The 15,218-nt window shown below is 70.4% G+C and overlaps 2 protein-coding genes across 2 annotated transcripts; one reads left to right on the top strand and one right to left on the bottom strand.

Moving 5' to 3' along the window:
- Window positions 1-670: 670 nt before the first annotated feature.
- Window positions 671-7,496, top strand: IL6R (interleukin 6 receptor). The gene is made up of 10 exons (XM_068414713.1): window positions 671-806; window positions 2,867-3,109; window positions 3,205-3,328; window positions 4,138-4,322; window positions 5,818-5,978; window positions 6,064-6,208; window positions 6,303-6,340; window positions 6,472-6,550; window positions 6,652-6,760; window positions 6,868-7,496. The coding sequence occupies exons 1-10, from the start codon at window positions 728-730 to the stop codon at window positions 7,058-7,060; spliced, it is 1,356 nt and encodes a 451-aa protein (XP_068270814.1). The 5' UTR covers window positions 671-727; the 3' UTR covers window positions 7,061-7,496.
- A 1,187-nt stretch (window positions 7,497-8,683) lies between these two features.
- Window positions 8,684-14,571, bottom strand: SHE (Src homology 2 domain containing E). Its single transcript, XM_068415200.1, has 6 exons — window positions 13,598-14,571; window positions 12,716-12,842; window positions 11,623-11,931; window positions 10,908-11,058; window positions 10,703-10,822; window positions 8,684-9,659 (listed from the first exon to the last, which is right to left on the bottom strand). Exons 1-6 carry the CDS (start codon window positions 13,991-13,993, stop codon window positions 9,473-9,475), a joined length of 1,290 nt encoding a protein of 429 aa, XP_068271301.1. The 5' UTR covers window positions 13,994-14,571; the 3' UTR covers window positions 8,684-9,472.
- Window positions 14,572-15,218: the final 647 nt, after the last annotated feature.

The raw sequence follows: 15,218 nt of genomic DNA, 5'->3' as shown, positions 1-15,218 counted from the left end.
TCCCCCCCCCCCTCCCCGGCCTTGGGGGGGCAGCGGGGTGGGAAAGGGGAAGCGTTCCCCGAGTCCTTCCTGCTTTCTGCAGTGATTCACTCCCACGCCGGGGGCTTGCACAACCCCTTGGCCTTCGCTTCCTCCCTCCTCCTCCTCACCAGCTCCCCCAGGAGGGATTGGGACCCCTCGGGGTGGGGGTCAGGGGGTTTGTGGGGGAGGTTTTGGGGTCCCCAGGGGAGGTTTTGGGGTCCCCAGGGAGGTTTTGGGGGCCCCGGGGCCACTGTCTCCTTGATACCAAAGAGTGTTCAGGCCGGGCTCTGGCGTGAGCCGGAGTCGTTATTTTTTGGGGGGTATTTTGTGGTTTTTGGGGGTTATTTTGGGATGCTGGGGGGGGGGGGCGAGGAGCGGGATGTCTCTAATTTATTACACGTTTCTATTTCTGCGGGAATTGTATCATTTTATGGGGCCACAGAGGAAAAAAAAACGAACCAAAAGTAACTTTTTTTGATAAAAAAATTCATGTTCTGAGCAGCTTCTGCCGTGTTCTGTGTCGTGTCGGGGGTGGGGACACCGAGGGGACACCGGGGGGTTCACCACCCCCCCCGCTCCGGTGCCGGTTGGCCCCGCCCCCCCCGGGCGCACGTGCTGCCGCGGAGCCGCCCCCCCCCCGCCCCGTCCCGGTTTCGCAACCGCGGACACCGATCGCGCCGATGTTTTGCTGCCCGGGAACGGGCGCATGGCGGAGCCGCCGCTCCTCCTCCTCCTCTTCCTCACCGCCACCACCGCCGTTCCCGGGCGGCCCTGCGGCCCCTCCGGTGAGTGCGACCGGGACCGGGCAGGGCGGGGGGGGTGGAGAGGAGGGAGAGGCCCCCCCGCACCGGCAGACCCCCCCCCCCGGTAGACACCCCCCACCCCCGGTAGACCCCCCGGGAGGGGTGTCCCGGCGGGGAGGGGGGGGAGTGGAGGCGACTCTCTCTCTCTCTCTCTCTCCCGGTACCGGGACCCCGCGGGTCCGGAGCACGGGGAGTGGGGGGACGGGTCGGTGCCCGCCCCGGGGGGGGCTGAGCCGGGGCTGGTGCGGGTACGGGGCAGCCCGGCTGGGTGCTGGGGGGTGGTGCTGGGTGCTGGTACTGGGTACTGGGGGGTGAGTGCTGGTGCTGGATGGGTGCTGTGTACTGGGGAGTGGGTGCTGGGTGCTGGGGGGGTGAGTGCTGGGTGCAGGATGGGTGCTGGGTGCTCTTTACTGGGGGGTGGGTACTAGGTGGGTGCTGGTGCTGGGTGCTGTGTACTGGGGGGTGGGGTGCTGTGTACTGGGGGGGGTGGGTGCTGGGTGCTGTCTGGGTGCTGTGTACTGGGTGCTGGGTGCTCTGTACTGGGGGGTGGGTGCTGGGTGCTGTATACTGGGTGCTGTGTGCTGGCTGGGTGCTGTGTACTGGGTGCTGGGTGGGTGCTGGGTGGGTGCAGGATGGGTGCTGGGTGCTCTGTGCTGGGTGCAGGATGGGTGCTGGGTGCTCTGTATTGGGTGCAGGATCGGTGCTGTGTGCTGTGTGCAGGGTGGGTGCTGGGTGGGTGCTGGGTGGGTGCTGTGTGCTGGCTGGGTGCTGTGTACTGGGTGCTGGGTGGGTGCAGGGTGGGTGCTGGTGCTGGGTGGGTGCAGGGTGGGTGCTGGGTGCTGTGTACTGGGTGCAGGGTGGGTGCTGTGTACTGGGTGCTGGGTGGGTGCTGGCCCGTTCCCGGCAGCAGGAACCGACGGGAACCGGCAGCCCTCGCTGGCCGCTGACCTTTGCAGCCGGAGCCCGAGCGCTGCCCCGGGGCGGCCCCGCTGGCCCCAGCCCAGCCCGGGCCCGGTGCCACCGGCAGCCCGGCCGCTTAACCCCTGCGGCACCGCACCCGGGACCCCCCCCCCCGGGACCCTCCCCGGGACCCCGCGGCTCTCCCAGACCCCCACCCCTAGCTCCCCACTCCCCATGCTGCCGGGCTGGGTCCGTACTGGGTGCTATGGCGGTGCTGGGGGGGTCTGTGTGCCAGTGGGCCAGTGCTGAGGGGTCTGTGTGCCAGGGGGCTGGTGCTGGGGGGGTCCGTGTGCCTGGGGGGTATGTGTGCCAGGGGTCCAGTGTCAGGGGGGTCTGTGTGCCAGGGGGCTGGTGCCAGGTGGTCCGGTGCTGGGGGGGGTCCATGTGCCTGGGGGGGGTCTGTGTGCCACAGGGCCAGTGCCGGGGGGGGGTCCATGTGCCAGTGGGCCAGTGCTGAGGGGTCTGTGTGCCAGGGGGCTGGTGCCAGGGCGGTCCGGTGCTGGGGGTCTAGATGCTGGGGCGGGGGGGGTCCGTGTGCCAGGGGGGTCCATGTGCCACAGGGCCAGTGCCGGGGGCTCTGTGTGCCAGGGGAGCGGTGCCGGGGGGCTGGTGCCAGGGGGGGTCCATGTGCCAGGGGGGTCTGTGTGCCACAGAGCCGGTGCCAGGGGGGTCTGGTGCTGGGGGTCCGTGTGCCAGGGGGGGTCTGTGTGCCACAAGGCCAGTGCCAGGGGGGTCTGTGTGCCACAGGGCTGGTGCCAGGGGGGGTCCGTGTGCCTGGGGGGTCTGTGTGCCAGGGGTCCAGTGCTGGGGGGGGGGGTCCGTGTGCCACAGGGGTCTGTGTGCCAAGGGGGTCTGTGTGCCAGGGGGCCGGTGCCGGGGGGGGGGGTCCGTGTGCTGGGGGGGCCAGTGCCCGGCTCACCGGGGACTCGCTGCCTCAGCAGCTCGGTGCTTCGTGCAAATATTGTCCCTGGGTGCCAGGGCGGTGGGTGGGGGGTGTCCCCCCTCCCCTGGGGACACCCACGGGGCCTGGGGGGCTCTTCTCAACCACCTGACCCCCGCCCCGTCTCGTGTCCCCCCCCCAGCGCTCCCACAGAACACGGTGCTGGGCCGCCTGGGCGCCAACGTCACGCTGACCTGCCGGGCCGAGGCACCGGGCAACGGCACGGTGTGGTGGCGGGTGGCGGAGCGGGGGGCGGCGGGGGGGGGCCGGCGGCTGGCGGAGGGCAACGAGCTGCTCCTGCGGCACCTGCGCTACGAGGACTCGGGGCGCTACGGCTGCGCCCGGGGGGGCCGCCCGCTGCGCACCCTGCACCTGCTCGTGGAAGGTGGGTCCGTACCGGGGCTGGGGGGTGGGTGAGGGGGGGTCTCCCCTTCGGTGTCCCCCCCCCCTCCCGGCCCCCCAACGCCCCCCTGCTTCCAGAGCCCCCCGAAACTCCCCGCGTGTCCTGCTACCGCCGGAGCCACGATAAAGACGTCCTGTGCGAGTGGCCGCTGCGGGAGAGGCCGTCCCCGGGGACGCGGGCGATGCTGTGGGTGAAGCGGAGGTGAGCACCTGGCACACAGACCCCCCCTGGCACCTGGACCCCCCCCCACCCCGGCACACAAACCCTGCCTGGCACCAGACCCCCAGCACACAGACCCCCTCCCCGGGCACACGGACCCCCTGGCACCAGCCCTCTGGCACTTGGACCCTCCCAGCACCTGGACCCCCCCCGCTCCTGGCACCTGGACCCCTGGCACCCAGACTGCCCTCTGGCATCCGGACCCCCTGGCACCTGGACCCCCGGCACATGGACACTCCCCCCCCCCCCACCGGCACATGGACCCCCCCCAGCACCAGCCCCCTGGCACACAGACCCCCCCCTCTTCACCACCCCTCTGGCACCCGGACCCCCTGGGCACCAGCCCCCCAGCACACAGACCCCCCCTGGCACATGGATCCCCCCAGCACACAGACCACCCCCCCTCCCCGTCCCCCTGGCACCTGCACCCCCTGGCACCTGGACCGCCCCCCGGCACCCTGACCCCCCGGCACCCTGACCCCCTGGCACCACCCCCCTGGCACACAGACCCCCCCCCCAGCACCACCCCCCTGGCACACAGACCCCCCCCCAGCACCACCCCCCTGGCACCCGGACCCTCTGGGCACCAGCCCCCCAGCACACAGACACCCCTAGCACACGGACACCCTGGCACCAGCCCCCCTGGCACCCGGACCCCCCCCAGCACATGGACCCCCCCCTGTCACTGGCCCCCTGGCACACAGACCCCCCCCAGCACCAGCCCCCACCCCCCCGGCCCGGGGTGCGGGGGGACGTTCCTGTCCCTCCCCACGGCCCCCTGGTCCCCGCAGGTTCGTGGCGGAGAACGGGACGGAGCAGCGGTGCCGCCACTTCGCCAGAGCGCGGAAGTTCGTGTGCCGGGTGAAGGTGCCAGCGGGCGCCGAGGACACCAAACCCCTCGTGGTGTCCACGTGCGTCACCAACGGCGCCGGCGGCTCGGCGGGCGAGGACAGGATCATCACCCTCAGCGGCGTCCGTGAGTGCAGCCCCCCCAGGGGGCTGGGCCCTGACCCCCCTGGGTGCTGGGCATTGGGTGCTGGGTGGGTGCTGTGTACTGGGTGCTGGGTATTGGGTACTGGGTGGGTGCTGGGTGCTGGAGGTGGGTGCTGTGTACTAGGGGGTGGGTGCTGGGTAGTTGCTGGGAGCAGGATGGGTGCTGGGTGCTGGATGCTGTGTACTGGGGGTTGGGTATGGGATGCTGGGTACCGGGGGGTGGGTGCTGGGTGCTGTGTACTGGGTGCTAGGGGGTTGCTGTGTACTGGGAGCAGGATGGGTGCTGGAGCAGGATGGGTGCTGTGTACTGGGGGGTGGGTGCTGTGTACTGGGCATTGGTTGCTGGGTGCAGGATGGGTGCTGGGTGGGTGCTGTGTACTGGGTGCTGGGTGCTGTGTACTGGGTGCTGGGTATTGGGTACTGGGTGCAGGATGGGTTCTGGGTGGGTGCTGTGTACTGGGGGGTGGGTATGGGACGCTGTGTACTGGGGGGGTGGGTGCAGGATGGGTGCTGTGTACTGGGGACGTGGGTGCTGGGTGCTGGGTGGGTGCAGGATGGGTGCTGTGTACTGGGGACGTGGGTGCTGGGTGGGTGCTGTGTACTGGGTGCTGTGTACTGGGTACTGGGTGCAGGATGGGTGCTGGGTGCTGTGTTCTGGGTGGGTGCTGGGAGCAGGTTGGGTGCTGGGTGGGTGCTGGGTGGGTGCTGTGTACTGGACATTGAGTGCTGGGTGCAGAACGGGTGCTGGGGGCTGTGTGCTGGGTGCTGTGTACTGGGTGCAGGGTGGGTGCTGGGTGCAGGATGGGTGCTGGGTGCTGTGTATTGGGCATTGGAGGATGGGTGCTGTGTACTGGCCATTGGGTGCAGGATGGGTGCTGAGTGCTGGCCATTGGGTGCAGGACGGGTGCTGTGTACTGGGTGCAGGGTGGGTGCTGGCTACTGGCCATTGGGTGCAGGACGGGTGCTGGGTGCAGGATGGGTGCTGGGAGCAGGGTGGGTGCCATGTACTGGGGGGTGGGTGCTGGGTGCTGTGTACTGGGTGCTGGGTGCAGGGTGGGTGCTGGCTACTGGCCATTGGGTGCAGGATGGGTGCTGGGTGCTGTGTACTGGCCATTGGGTGCAGGATGGGTGCTGGGAGCAGGGTGGGTGCCATGTACTGGGGGGTGGGTGCTGGGTGCTGTGTACTGGGTGCTGGGTGCAGGATGGGTGCTGGGTGCTGGCCATTGGGTGCTGGCTGGCTGCTGGGTGCAGGACGGGTGCTGCGTACTGGGTGCTGGGTGCAGGGTGGGTGCTGGCTACTGGCCATTGGGTGCAGGACGGGTGCTGTGTACTGGGTGCAGGGTGGGTGCTGGCTACTGGCCATTGGGTGCAGGATGGGTGCTGTGTACTGGGTGCAGGGTGGGTGCTGGCTACTGGCCATTGGGTGCAGGATGGGTGCTGGGTGCTGCCAGCCCCCGACCCCCCTCCCGTGCCCGCAGTGAAGCCCGACCCCCCCCTCAACGTGACGGTGGCGGCGCTGCCCGGGGCCCCCCACCGCCTGCGGGTCGCCTGGGCCTACCCCCCGTCCTGGGACCCCCGCTTCTACTGGCTGCGCTTCCAGCTGCGCTACCGCCCCGAGCCCGCGCCCACCTTCACCGAGGTGAGACCCCCCCCCCCCACCACACCGTCCCCAACCCCGCCGCGGGGCTGTCCCCAACCCTGTGTCCCCCCCCCGCCATGTCCAGGTGGACCAAGTGACCACGACGTGGCTGGACATCGGGGACGCGTGGCGGGGGACGCGGCACGTGGTGCAGGTGCGGGCGCAGGAGGAGTTCGGCCACGGCGCGTGGAGCGAGTGGAGCCGGGAGGCGGTGGGGACCCCCTGGACGGGTAGGTGACAGCAGGGGGGACACGTGTCCCCAAGGTTGGGGGGGGGGGCTCAGTGTTCCCCAACCTCACGCCCCCCCTCGATGTCACCGTACAGACCCCGGGGACGTCACGTCTGACATGGGACCCTCGCAGGTAGGGCACGGCCTGGCGGGGGGGGGACACACACAGTGTCCCTGAGTGGGACAAGGGGACTCCCTGAGTGGGACAAGGGGACACCAGGGTGGGGGGCTGCCCTGTGTCCCCCCCCCCCACTTCTCTCGCAGTTCCCCACCGACGATGACACCTACGGGGTGACGCTGCCCCCCGAGCTCTTCGCAACAGACGCTGCTGGTGACACTGGGGGTGAGGAGGGGGGGCCCTGGGGTGGCTGGGGAGAGGACCCCTCCCCAGGTCGCTTGTCCCGCCCCCCGCAATGAGCTTGTGTCCCCCCCCCCCCACTGCAGGGGTCCCCGTGGAAGCCAGCGCCCACCCGGTGACGTCCCCATACGCCGCGTTGGTGGCCGGGGGGAGCCTGGTCCTGGGCATCGCCCTCTTGGTTGGCATCGTGGTGAGGTGGGTTTGGGGGGGGGGCTTCTGGGGGCGGGGGGGGAGCTTTTGGCGGGGGGGGGATTTACCTGTGTCCCCCCCCCTAACCTGGGGACCCCCCTCCCTTCCCGCAGGTACAGACAGACGTGGCGGACGGGCGGACGCCGGGGGGCCAAACCGGAGGGTGAGGGGCAGCACGTGCTGGTGCCCCTGGGCCCCCCCGGCCCCCCCCTCAGTGACACCCCCCTGCTGGCCCCCCCCGGCCCCCCCCCAGTCCCCAGCGCTCTCCATGTCACCAACTTGGACTATTTCTTCTCAGGGCAGTAGCCCAGGGGGGGCACAGCGCCTGCGGGTCGGGCGAGGGGGGGTCCCTGGCACTGGAGGGGGGTCCCTGGTGCTGGGATGTGACCCCAGGCGCAGCCCCCCCCCCCCCCCCGGTTATCTAGGGGTGCTAAAAGCCCCCCCCCCAAACTGGGAGTAGCCTCGGAGGAGGGGGGTCACGGAGAATCAGCTGGGGGGGCCCAAGGTGGGCCCTGGGGGGTCCCCCAAGGTGTGTCCCGGGGGGGGGGCACAGCACTGGGGCCGCGGCCAGAGCGTGGGGCTGGGTTTGGGGGTCCCGTGGGTATCGGGGGGGCTGAGGGGGGGGCACTGGCTGGATCAGTCCCATCTCTCAGCCCCATGTCCCCCCCCCCACCCCACACTGGGGGTTTGGCGGGGGGACACACACACACGTGGCTCTTCAATAAACCCCTCGGATTTGTAACAGAGTGGGGGGCTTTGGGGGGGGTGGGGGGGTCGCTGCAGCCCCCCGTGCCTGGGAGCTCCCCCCTAGACGAGGCCATGCCCCCCCCCCAGCCATGTACCCCCCCCCACGCCACCCCCTCCACCCCCCACCCCTCAGCCTGTGCCCCCCCACCCCTGGGTGTCCCCACACCATGTCCCCCCCCCAATTCCCTATCCCCCCCCCCCCCCGCCAGCAGTCCACCCCATACTGGGTTGTGCAACCCCCCCCCAGGGAGCTGCAGCTGCACCCGGGGCAGGAAACCGCAGGGCGAGGGGAGCGGGTGCCCGGGCACCCATGGGACACCGCGTCCCCCCCCCGTGTCCCCCCCCCCCGTCCCTGCTCTATAAAAAGCCCGGCAGGATGCACATGGGGCAGTTGGGGGGAGCCCCCCCCACCCCCGAAACTGGGGTGGCTCCTGTGGGTACCAGGGTGGGGTTGGCACCTGCTGCTGTCACCCCCCCCCCAAGCAGGCAGGTGACCCCCTCGGGGGGGGGGGGGGGGCTGGATGCTGGGGTCACCCCCCCCATGGGGCCCAGAATCCTGCTACAGGTTGTGAATGGGACTGGGGGGGGGTCTTGCTGCACCCCCTGCAGCTCCCCCACCCTGGACACTGGCCCCAGTCCTGCCCCATTGCAGCCCCCAGCCCCAATCCTGCCCCACTGCAGCCCCCAGCCCCATCCCTGCCCCAATACTGCCCCATTGCAGCCCCACTGCAGCCCCCAGCCCCATCCCTCTCCCCTCCCTGCCCCATTGCAGCCCCACTGCAGCCCCCAGCCCCATCCCTCTCCCCGCCCCATTGCAGCCCCATCCCTGCCCCAATACTGCCCCATTGCAGCCCCCAGCCCCATTCCTGCCCCAGTCCTGCCCCACTGCAGCCCCCAGCCCCATCCCTCTCCCCTCCCTGCCCCATTGCAGCCCTCAGACCCATCCCAGCCCCAATCCTGCCCCATTGCAGCCCCCAGCCCCAATCCTGCCCCACTGCAGCCCCCAGCACCATCCCTGCCCCATTGCAGCCCCACTGCAGCCCCCAGCCCCATCCCTCTCCCCTCCCTGCCCCATTGCAGCCCCCAGACCCATCCCAGCCCCAATCCTGCCCCATTGCAGCCCCCCAGCCCCAATCCTGCCCCACTGCAGCCCCCAGCCCCCCCCCAGAACAACCCCCCTCCTCTCAGCCAACAACTTTATTTCACTACTCCGTTACACATCCCCATCTCACCGCACCCCCCCCAGCAGCAGTTCAGCTCCGGCACAGGACGGGCAGGACCCCCCCCCCGGCTATGGGGCAGCGCAGCCCTGGGACCTGCCTGTGGCCACTGGGCAGGAGCGGGGTCCCCATGGGGCTGGGGACATGGTTGGAGGGGGGTGTCCTTTGATGGACCCTTCTCTGGGCACATCGTGATCACTGAGGTCTGGCGGGGGGGGGGTCCTGGGCCACTCTGGGGGGTCCTGGGCCAGTCTGGGGGGAGTCCTGGACCAGTCTTGGGGGGTTCTGGGCTGATGTGGGGGGTCTGGGCTGGTCTGAGGGGTCCTGGGCCACTCTGGGGGGTGGTCTTGGACCAGTCTTGGGGGGTCCTGGGCCGATCTGAGGGGTCCTGGGCCAGTCTTGGGGGGGTCCAGGCCTGTCTGGGTGGTCCTGGGCCAGTCTGGGGGGGGTTCTGGACCAGTCTTGGGGGGTCTTGGGCCAGTCTGGGGGGTCCTGGGCTCATCTGGGTGTGGTCCTGGACCAGTCTTGGGGCATCCTGGGCCACTCTGTGGGATCCTGGGCCACTCTGGGGGGGGTCCTGGGCCAGTGTGGGGGGTCCTGGACTAGTCTTGGGGAGTCCTGGGCTGGTCTGAGGGGTCCTGGGTCAGTCTTGGGGGGTCTTGGGCCAGTCTGGGGGATCCTGGGCCACTCTGGGGGGGTCCTGGGCCAGTGTGGGGGGGTCCTGGGCCGACGTGGGGGGCCGCCACAGGCGCTAGTGCAGCTTGCAGTGCACGGGGTGCAGCAGGGCCATGTGCTCGGCCCCCTTGAAGGGCAGCTTCTCGGTGGAGTAGTAGTGCACGACCTCGGGGACGCTGGCGAAGGCGCCGCTGGCCTGGCTCAGCGTGTACTTGTTGTCCTTGGTTTGGGCCACGATGATGTGGACGCAACCTTGGCTGGTCCTGGGGTGGGCGGTGGGTGTCGGTGGTGCCGCCAGACCCCCCCTCCCCGCCCCACGGCCGCGTCCACCCCTGTTTGTTCCCGGCCCGGCCCCGATTGTTTCAGCTCCAGGGGCTCCGCTTCCTCAGGAAGGAAACGCCACCAGCGCTCCCGACAATGCGCCGGCGAGGGGGACGCGACGCCATCCCCCCCCCTCCCCGCACACACACCCCAGCACTGCGCCAGAACCCCCCGGGACCCCCACCCATGGGTGGGGGGGTGCCATCCCTGGGGACCTCGGTGCTCCCAACCCATCAGGGCTCCAATGGGGACAACCCTGGGGGGGGTCCTGCTGCAGCATCTCTCCAGGGCTGGGACACCCCCCCCCCCACAGGGTGGGACCCCCCACGGAGCTGGGACCCCCCCCCCCAAGGGCTGGGAACCCCTTCATGGGGCTGGGACCCCCCCCCAGGGCTGGAAACCCAGGGCTGGGACACCCCACAGGGCTGGGACCCCCTTCATGGGGCTGGGAGCCCCCAATGGGGCCAGGACCCCCCCTAGGGCTGGAACCCCCTCCCCCCCCATGCAGCTGGGACCCCCTTCACGGGGCTGGGAGCCCCCCACAGGGCCGGGACCCTCCTGGGGCTGGGACCCCTCCATGGGTCTGGGACCCCCTTCATGGGGCTGGGACCCCCTTCATGGGGCTGGGATGTCCCAATGGGGCCAGGACCCTTTTCACAGGGCTGGGACCCCCCCCATGGAGCTGGGACCCCCCCATGGGTCTGGGACCCCCTTCATGGGGCTGGGATCCTCCTGGGGCTGGGACCCACCCCAGGGCTGGGACCCGTCCTGCGGCTGAGACCCCCCTGGAACTGGGACCCCCCCCCAATGGGGCTGGGACCCCCTTCACGGAGCTGGGACATCTCCATGGGGCTGGGACCCCCTTCATGGGGCTGGGAGCCCCCAATGGGGCCAGGACCGCCCTAGGGCTGGGACCCTCCTGGGGCTGGGATCTGCCTTGGGGCTGGGACCCCCCCCCCCATGGGGCTGGGCCCCCCCAACTCACTTGAGCGCGATGGAGTACTTGCCGCTGCCGGTCTCGCTGGTGCGCACCAGGTACCCGGCCTCCCGGCACGCCTGCAGCCGGCTCTCGGCCTCGGCCCGCGTGATGGCCCCGTGGTACCAGCTACGGGGGGGACACACACCATGGGGGGAGCACTGAGGGGTGGCAAAGCCCCAGACCCCCGCCCCAGCCCAGCCCCGCGACTCACGGCTGCTTCTCCAGTGCCAGGGCTGGGTCCACCCGCTCGCCCTCCCCGTGCTCGGCGCCCGCCGGCTTCAGCATCTTGGGGGTCCAGCTCTTCTGGCGCAGGTGCTGCCGCGGCGCCTCCTCCTTGGGACGCTCCGAGCCCTCGAACTGGACTGGAGGGGGATGGGATGTGAGCCCCCCGAAGCCCCTCCCCATGCCACCTCCATCCCCATCCCCACCCCAGACCCAGCACTGTCCCCATCCCATCCCCATCCCATTCCAGCCCCGTCCTATCCCCACCCCATCCCACACCATCCCCATCCCATCCCAACCCCATCCCATCCCATCCCCATCCCCACCCCATCTCACCCCATCCCATCCCCATCTCACCCCATCCCATCCCCATCCCACCCCCATCCCATCCCCATCCCACCCCCATCCCCATCCCCCCCCATCCCCATCCCCATTCCAACCCCATCCCATCCCCATCCCATCCCCATCCCCCCCCATCCCCATCCCCATTCCAACCCCATCCCATCCCCACCCCCATCCCCATCCCATCCCCATCCCCATCCCAACCCCATCCCATCCCCATCCCATCCCCATCCCATCCCATCCCCACCCCATCCCCACCCCCATCCCAGACCACCCCCATCCCCATCCCAACCCCATTCCATCCCCATCCCATCCCCACCCCACCCCATCCCCATCCCATCCCAGTCCATCCCAGTCCCCACCTGACAGCGCTTTCACGATCTGCTCCTTCTTCCACTCCCAGGGCTGTTCGTACTCCCCCGCCGGGCGCTCGTCGTTCTCGGGCAGACGCCCGTCCCCAGCCCTTGCCCTGCGCTCCGGGGTGCCCCCGGCCCCCCCTTCCCCGGGTTCATAGGGGGTATCGTAGAGCTGCGGCCCCTTCCCCGTTGCCTCCTTGCCTCCCGGCCGCTTCCCCGCCTCCGACTTGCCGCCGCCATCCCCGGGCTCGCCGGGCCCGTCCAGCAGCAGGATGGCTTTGACCAGGGGGTCCTTCGAGCCCCGACGGCGGATTTCTGCGGGGAAAAGGGATGGTGGGTCAGGGAGTGGGGGGTATGTGTCCCCCTGAGACCCCCCTCAACGCCCTTGGGGAGGGATGTACACCAGGGACCCCCCCACACCGGGGACGCCAGCTTGGGAGGAGCCGGGGCAGGAAGGAGCCCATCCCCGTGGCGCCTGGCCTGATGTCGCAGTCGCCGTGGAGGGTGGGGGGGGGCACAGAAACACACCGGCGTGGCCAACCAGGATGCTACACCCTGCGCTGGACATCACCCCATGGCGGGGGGGGGGGGTTCTCCCCACCACGGACCCCCCACTTCGCCCCGCGGCGCCGGGCCCCACCGCCCACCCCCCGGCTGCCCCGCGCGGAAAATAACCATCAGCAGCAAATCTTTTATTTTCCAAGTTTCCGGCCCAGTCAGTTCCTGTTGTTGTGGCCAGTTGGGCGGCCACCGCGCTGGCCCGGGGGGTCCCTGCTTGAGGGGGTGGGGGGCACGGCTATAGGGGACCCTTGGGGGTGCTGTGCCCTCCCCTGGGATAACTGGGTGGCACTAAGGGCTTGGCACCGGGTGATGGCCGGGGGTCGTGGCACCGGGGTCAGCGTTTCGCCCGCTCCTTATCTGGCCCCGCGCAGCCGCAGGAAGCGGCCAGAGGTTTTCCTGTTCCCGGAGCCTCCCGCGCCGGGCGGTTCCGAGGGCAAAACCGAGAGGGTTTTGTTTTTTTTTTTTTTTAATATATATTATTTTCCTGGCTGGGAAGCGGGTGCCAGCCCCGCCGCCGCGCCGCCGCGCCGCCACGTACCTGTGATCATCTGCTGGGCGTCGTAGGGCTCCATGTAGCCGTCGTTCTCCCCCAAGCGCTCGGCTTCCCGCTGCCCCTTGGTGCGCTTGGCGTCGTAGGGGTCGGCGTAGTCCTCCAGGATGATGACCTGGGGAGGGGGGGGACAGGTCAGGGGGGCTACTGGGGGTGGGGGGGGTCCCACTGGGTGTGTGGGTGGCGGTGGGGTTGGATGGGGTGGTGGCGATGCCACCAGTGCAGAGCCAGGCAGGACACTGGGGTCACCGTAGTCCTCCAGGATGATGACCTGGGGAGGGGGGACAGGGCAGGGGGCTACTGGGGGGGGGGTCACACTGGGTGTACTGGTGGCCGTGGAGTGGGATGGGGTGGTGGGGATGGCACCGGTGCAGCGCCAGGCAGGACACTGGGGTCACCGGGGAAGGATGGTGGCTTATCTGGGGTAGATGGGGCCGTGCCACAACCCTACGAGGGTGCAGCCGGTGGCACCTTTGGGTGGGGGCTGCACCCATGCCTGTGCACCCCAGCGGTGGGGACCCTTTTGGGTGACACCCCCCCCTTGCCCTGCCTGGCTCCCAGCCACCCCGGGGTTGTGTTGGGGTGAAAGTCCGGCCGCATCCCACTTCCCAGCAGAGCCTTTGTTTAACCAGCGGGGTCGGGGTGGGCCGCGGCGAGGGGGGGTCCGGCGAGCGCTCCCCCCCTCCCAACCCCGCAGACGAAGGGCCGGGATGAAGGCAGCTTTGAAGGGGATTTAAAGGCAGCAGAGTCGGGCGCGATGAAAGGCCGGGGTCAGCCGGGCTAATGAGCCAGAGCCCAACGCGGTTAAAGCCGCCGATGCCGCGCACCCCCCCCCCAGCCCCCCCCAGTCCCCCCAGTCCCCCCCGTTACCGTCTCGGTCTTGGGAGCCTTCCCCTTGTCCTGCTCGGGGGCGGGCGGGCCGGCGGGCGGGGGGCCGGGGTACCCTTTGCCGTTCTTCTCGTTAGCCTCCACCTTGATGAGGCGGTTGATGTAGGTGCCGCAGGCTTTGGGGGGTCCCTCCGACGTGCCCCCGTCCGCTCGCGAGTTCTTCCGCATCCTCCCGGTGGCGGCTTGGAGCAGACCCTGCAGGTTGTCCCGTGACAGTCGCCCACCCCCTTCCTTGCCGCCCCCGGGGCCGGCTCGGCAGCCCCCCAACTCGGTGGCCGAATTCTTGCGGCTCTTGCCCAGGCTCCCACTGCCAGGCCGGGCCCTCTCCGACACCGTCTTCAGGTTGGACGGGAACTCCTTGAACCACTTGGCCGCCATGGGGATGCGAAGGAGCAGGGTGCCACGGCCACCCCCGGGCCTCCTTGACACCCCACAGCCCCCCCGGAGCTCTTGGACACCCCACGGCCGCCCCACGGCCTCAGGGCTGGCTCAGCCGGGGGGCACAGGGTAGCCCAGCTCCCCCCCAACCCCGGCAGCGGGACCGTTGGCTACCGGGGGGCCAGCCCAGGTTGGGCAGGGGGGTCCGGGGCCTTCGCCCCCGACACGAGTGGGGGGCTCCAGGCGTCCTTCGTCCCCGTGGGGGTGGCCGGTGGGTCCCCAGATGTGCCGATTCCCACGTCCCGGGGAGGGGCCGGTGTGTCCCCGGGGGTCCTTGGCCCCAAGGAAGGGTCCCGAGGGAGTTGGGGGTCTCTGGTCCAGTGATGGGATGAGTTGGGGGGGGTCTCGGCGGGGATCCGAGGGTCCCTCTGCCCCGAGGGGTCTCGTCGTGCTCCGGGGGGGTCCCGGGCAGCCGGGGTGGTCCCGTCGCGGCTCCTCGGTGGGGTCCGTCTCCGGGGGTCGGTGGGGCTGAAGGTGGGGGGGGGCGGTCAGGCCGGCCCGGGGGGCCCCATGCGGCGGCGGCAGGACGGGACGGGCCGGAGGGGCCGGAGGGGCCGGCGCTCCCCGCCCAGATCCGGAGGGGGCGGCCCCGGGGGGACGGCGAGGAACCGGCGGGGGGGGGCGGGTGGGCACCCGTCCCGGCAGCCTCGGGGAGCCCCGACCCCCTCTGACCCCCGGAGGTACCGGGCGGCTGCGTCCTCCCTGAGCTGGGGGCTCCCGAGGGCTGTGGTGGATGGGGGGGTCCCATCCTGATGGGGCTGGGAGACCCCAGGACCCTGCCCAGCTGCAGGGACAAGGGAGGGCTTGACCCTGCACATGGACCCACACATGGGCTCTGTGTGTGGAGTCCATAGAGACCCCCCCTCCCCTGCCCCAGACAGCCCCATGCACAGACCCTTATCCACAAGCCACATCTCACCAGATCCCAGCCTGGCTGGGGTGGGAAGGGACCTCTGGGGATCCCCCAGCCCACCCCCTGCCCAAGCAGGGTCACCCAGAGCACGTCGCACAGGGTCAGGCCAGGCGGGTTTGAATATCTCCAGAGAAGGAGACTCCCCCCCTCCCTGGGCAGCCTGTGCCCGGGCTCTGGCACCCTCACAGCAAACAAGTTTTTCCTCACATTCACACAGAACTTCCCGTGTTTCAGTCTGTGCCCGTTGCCCCT

The sequence above is a fragment of the Nyctibius grandis genome, chromosome 17 (assembly GCF_013368605.1).
Source record: "Nyctibius grandis isolate bNycGra1 chromosome 17, bNycGra1.pri, whole genome shotgun sequence".
Taxonomy (NCBI): Eukaryota; Metazoa; Chordata; class Aves; order Nyctibiiformes; family Nyctibiidae; genus Nyctibius; species Nyctibius grandis.
The sequence above is the reverse complement of the archived record's forward strand: the minus strand, read 5'-3'. Positions and strand labels throughout refer to the sequence as shown.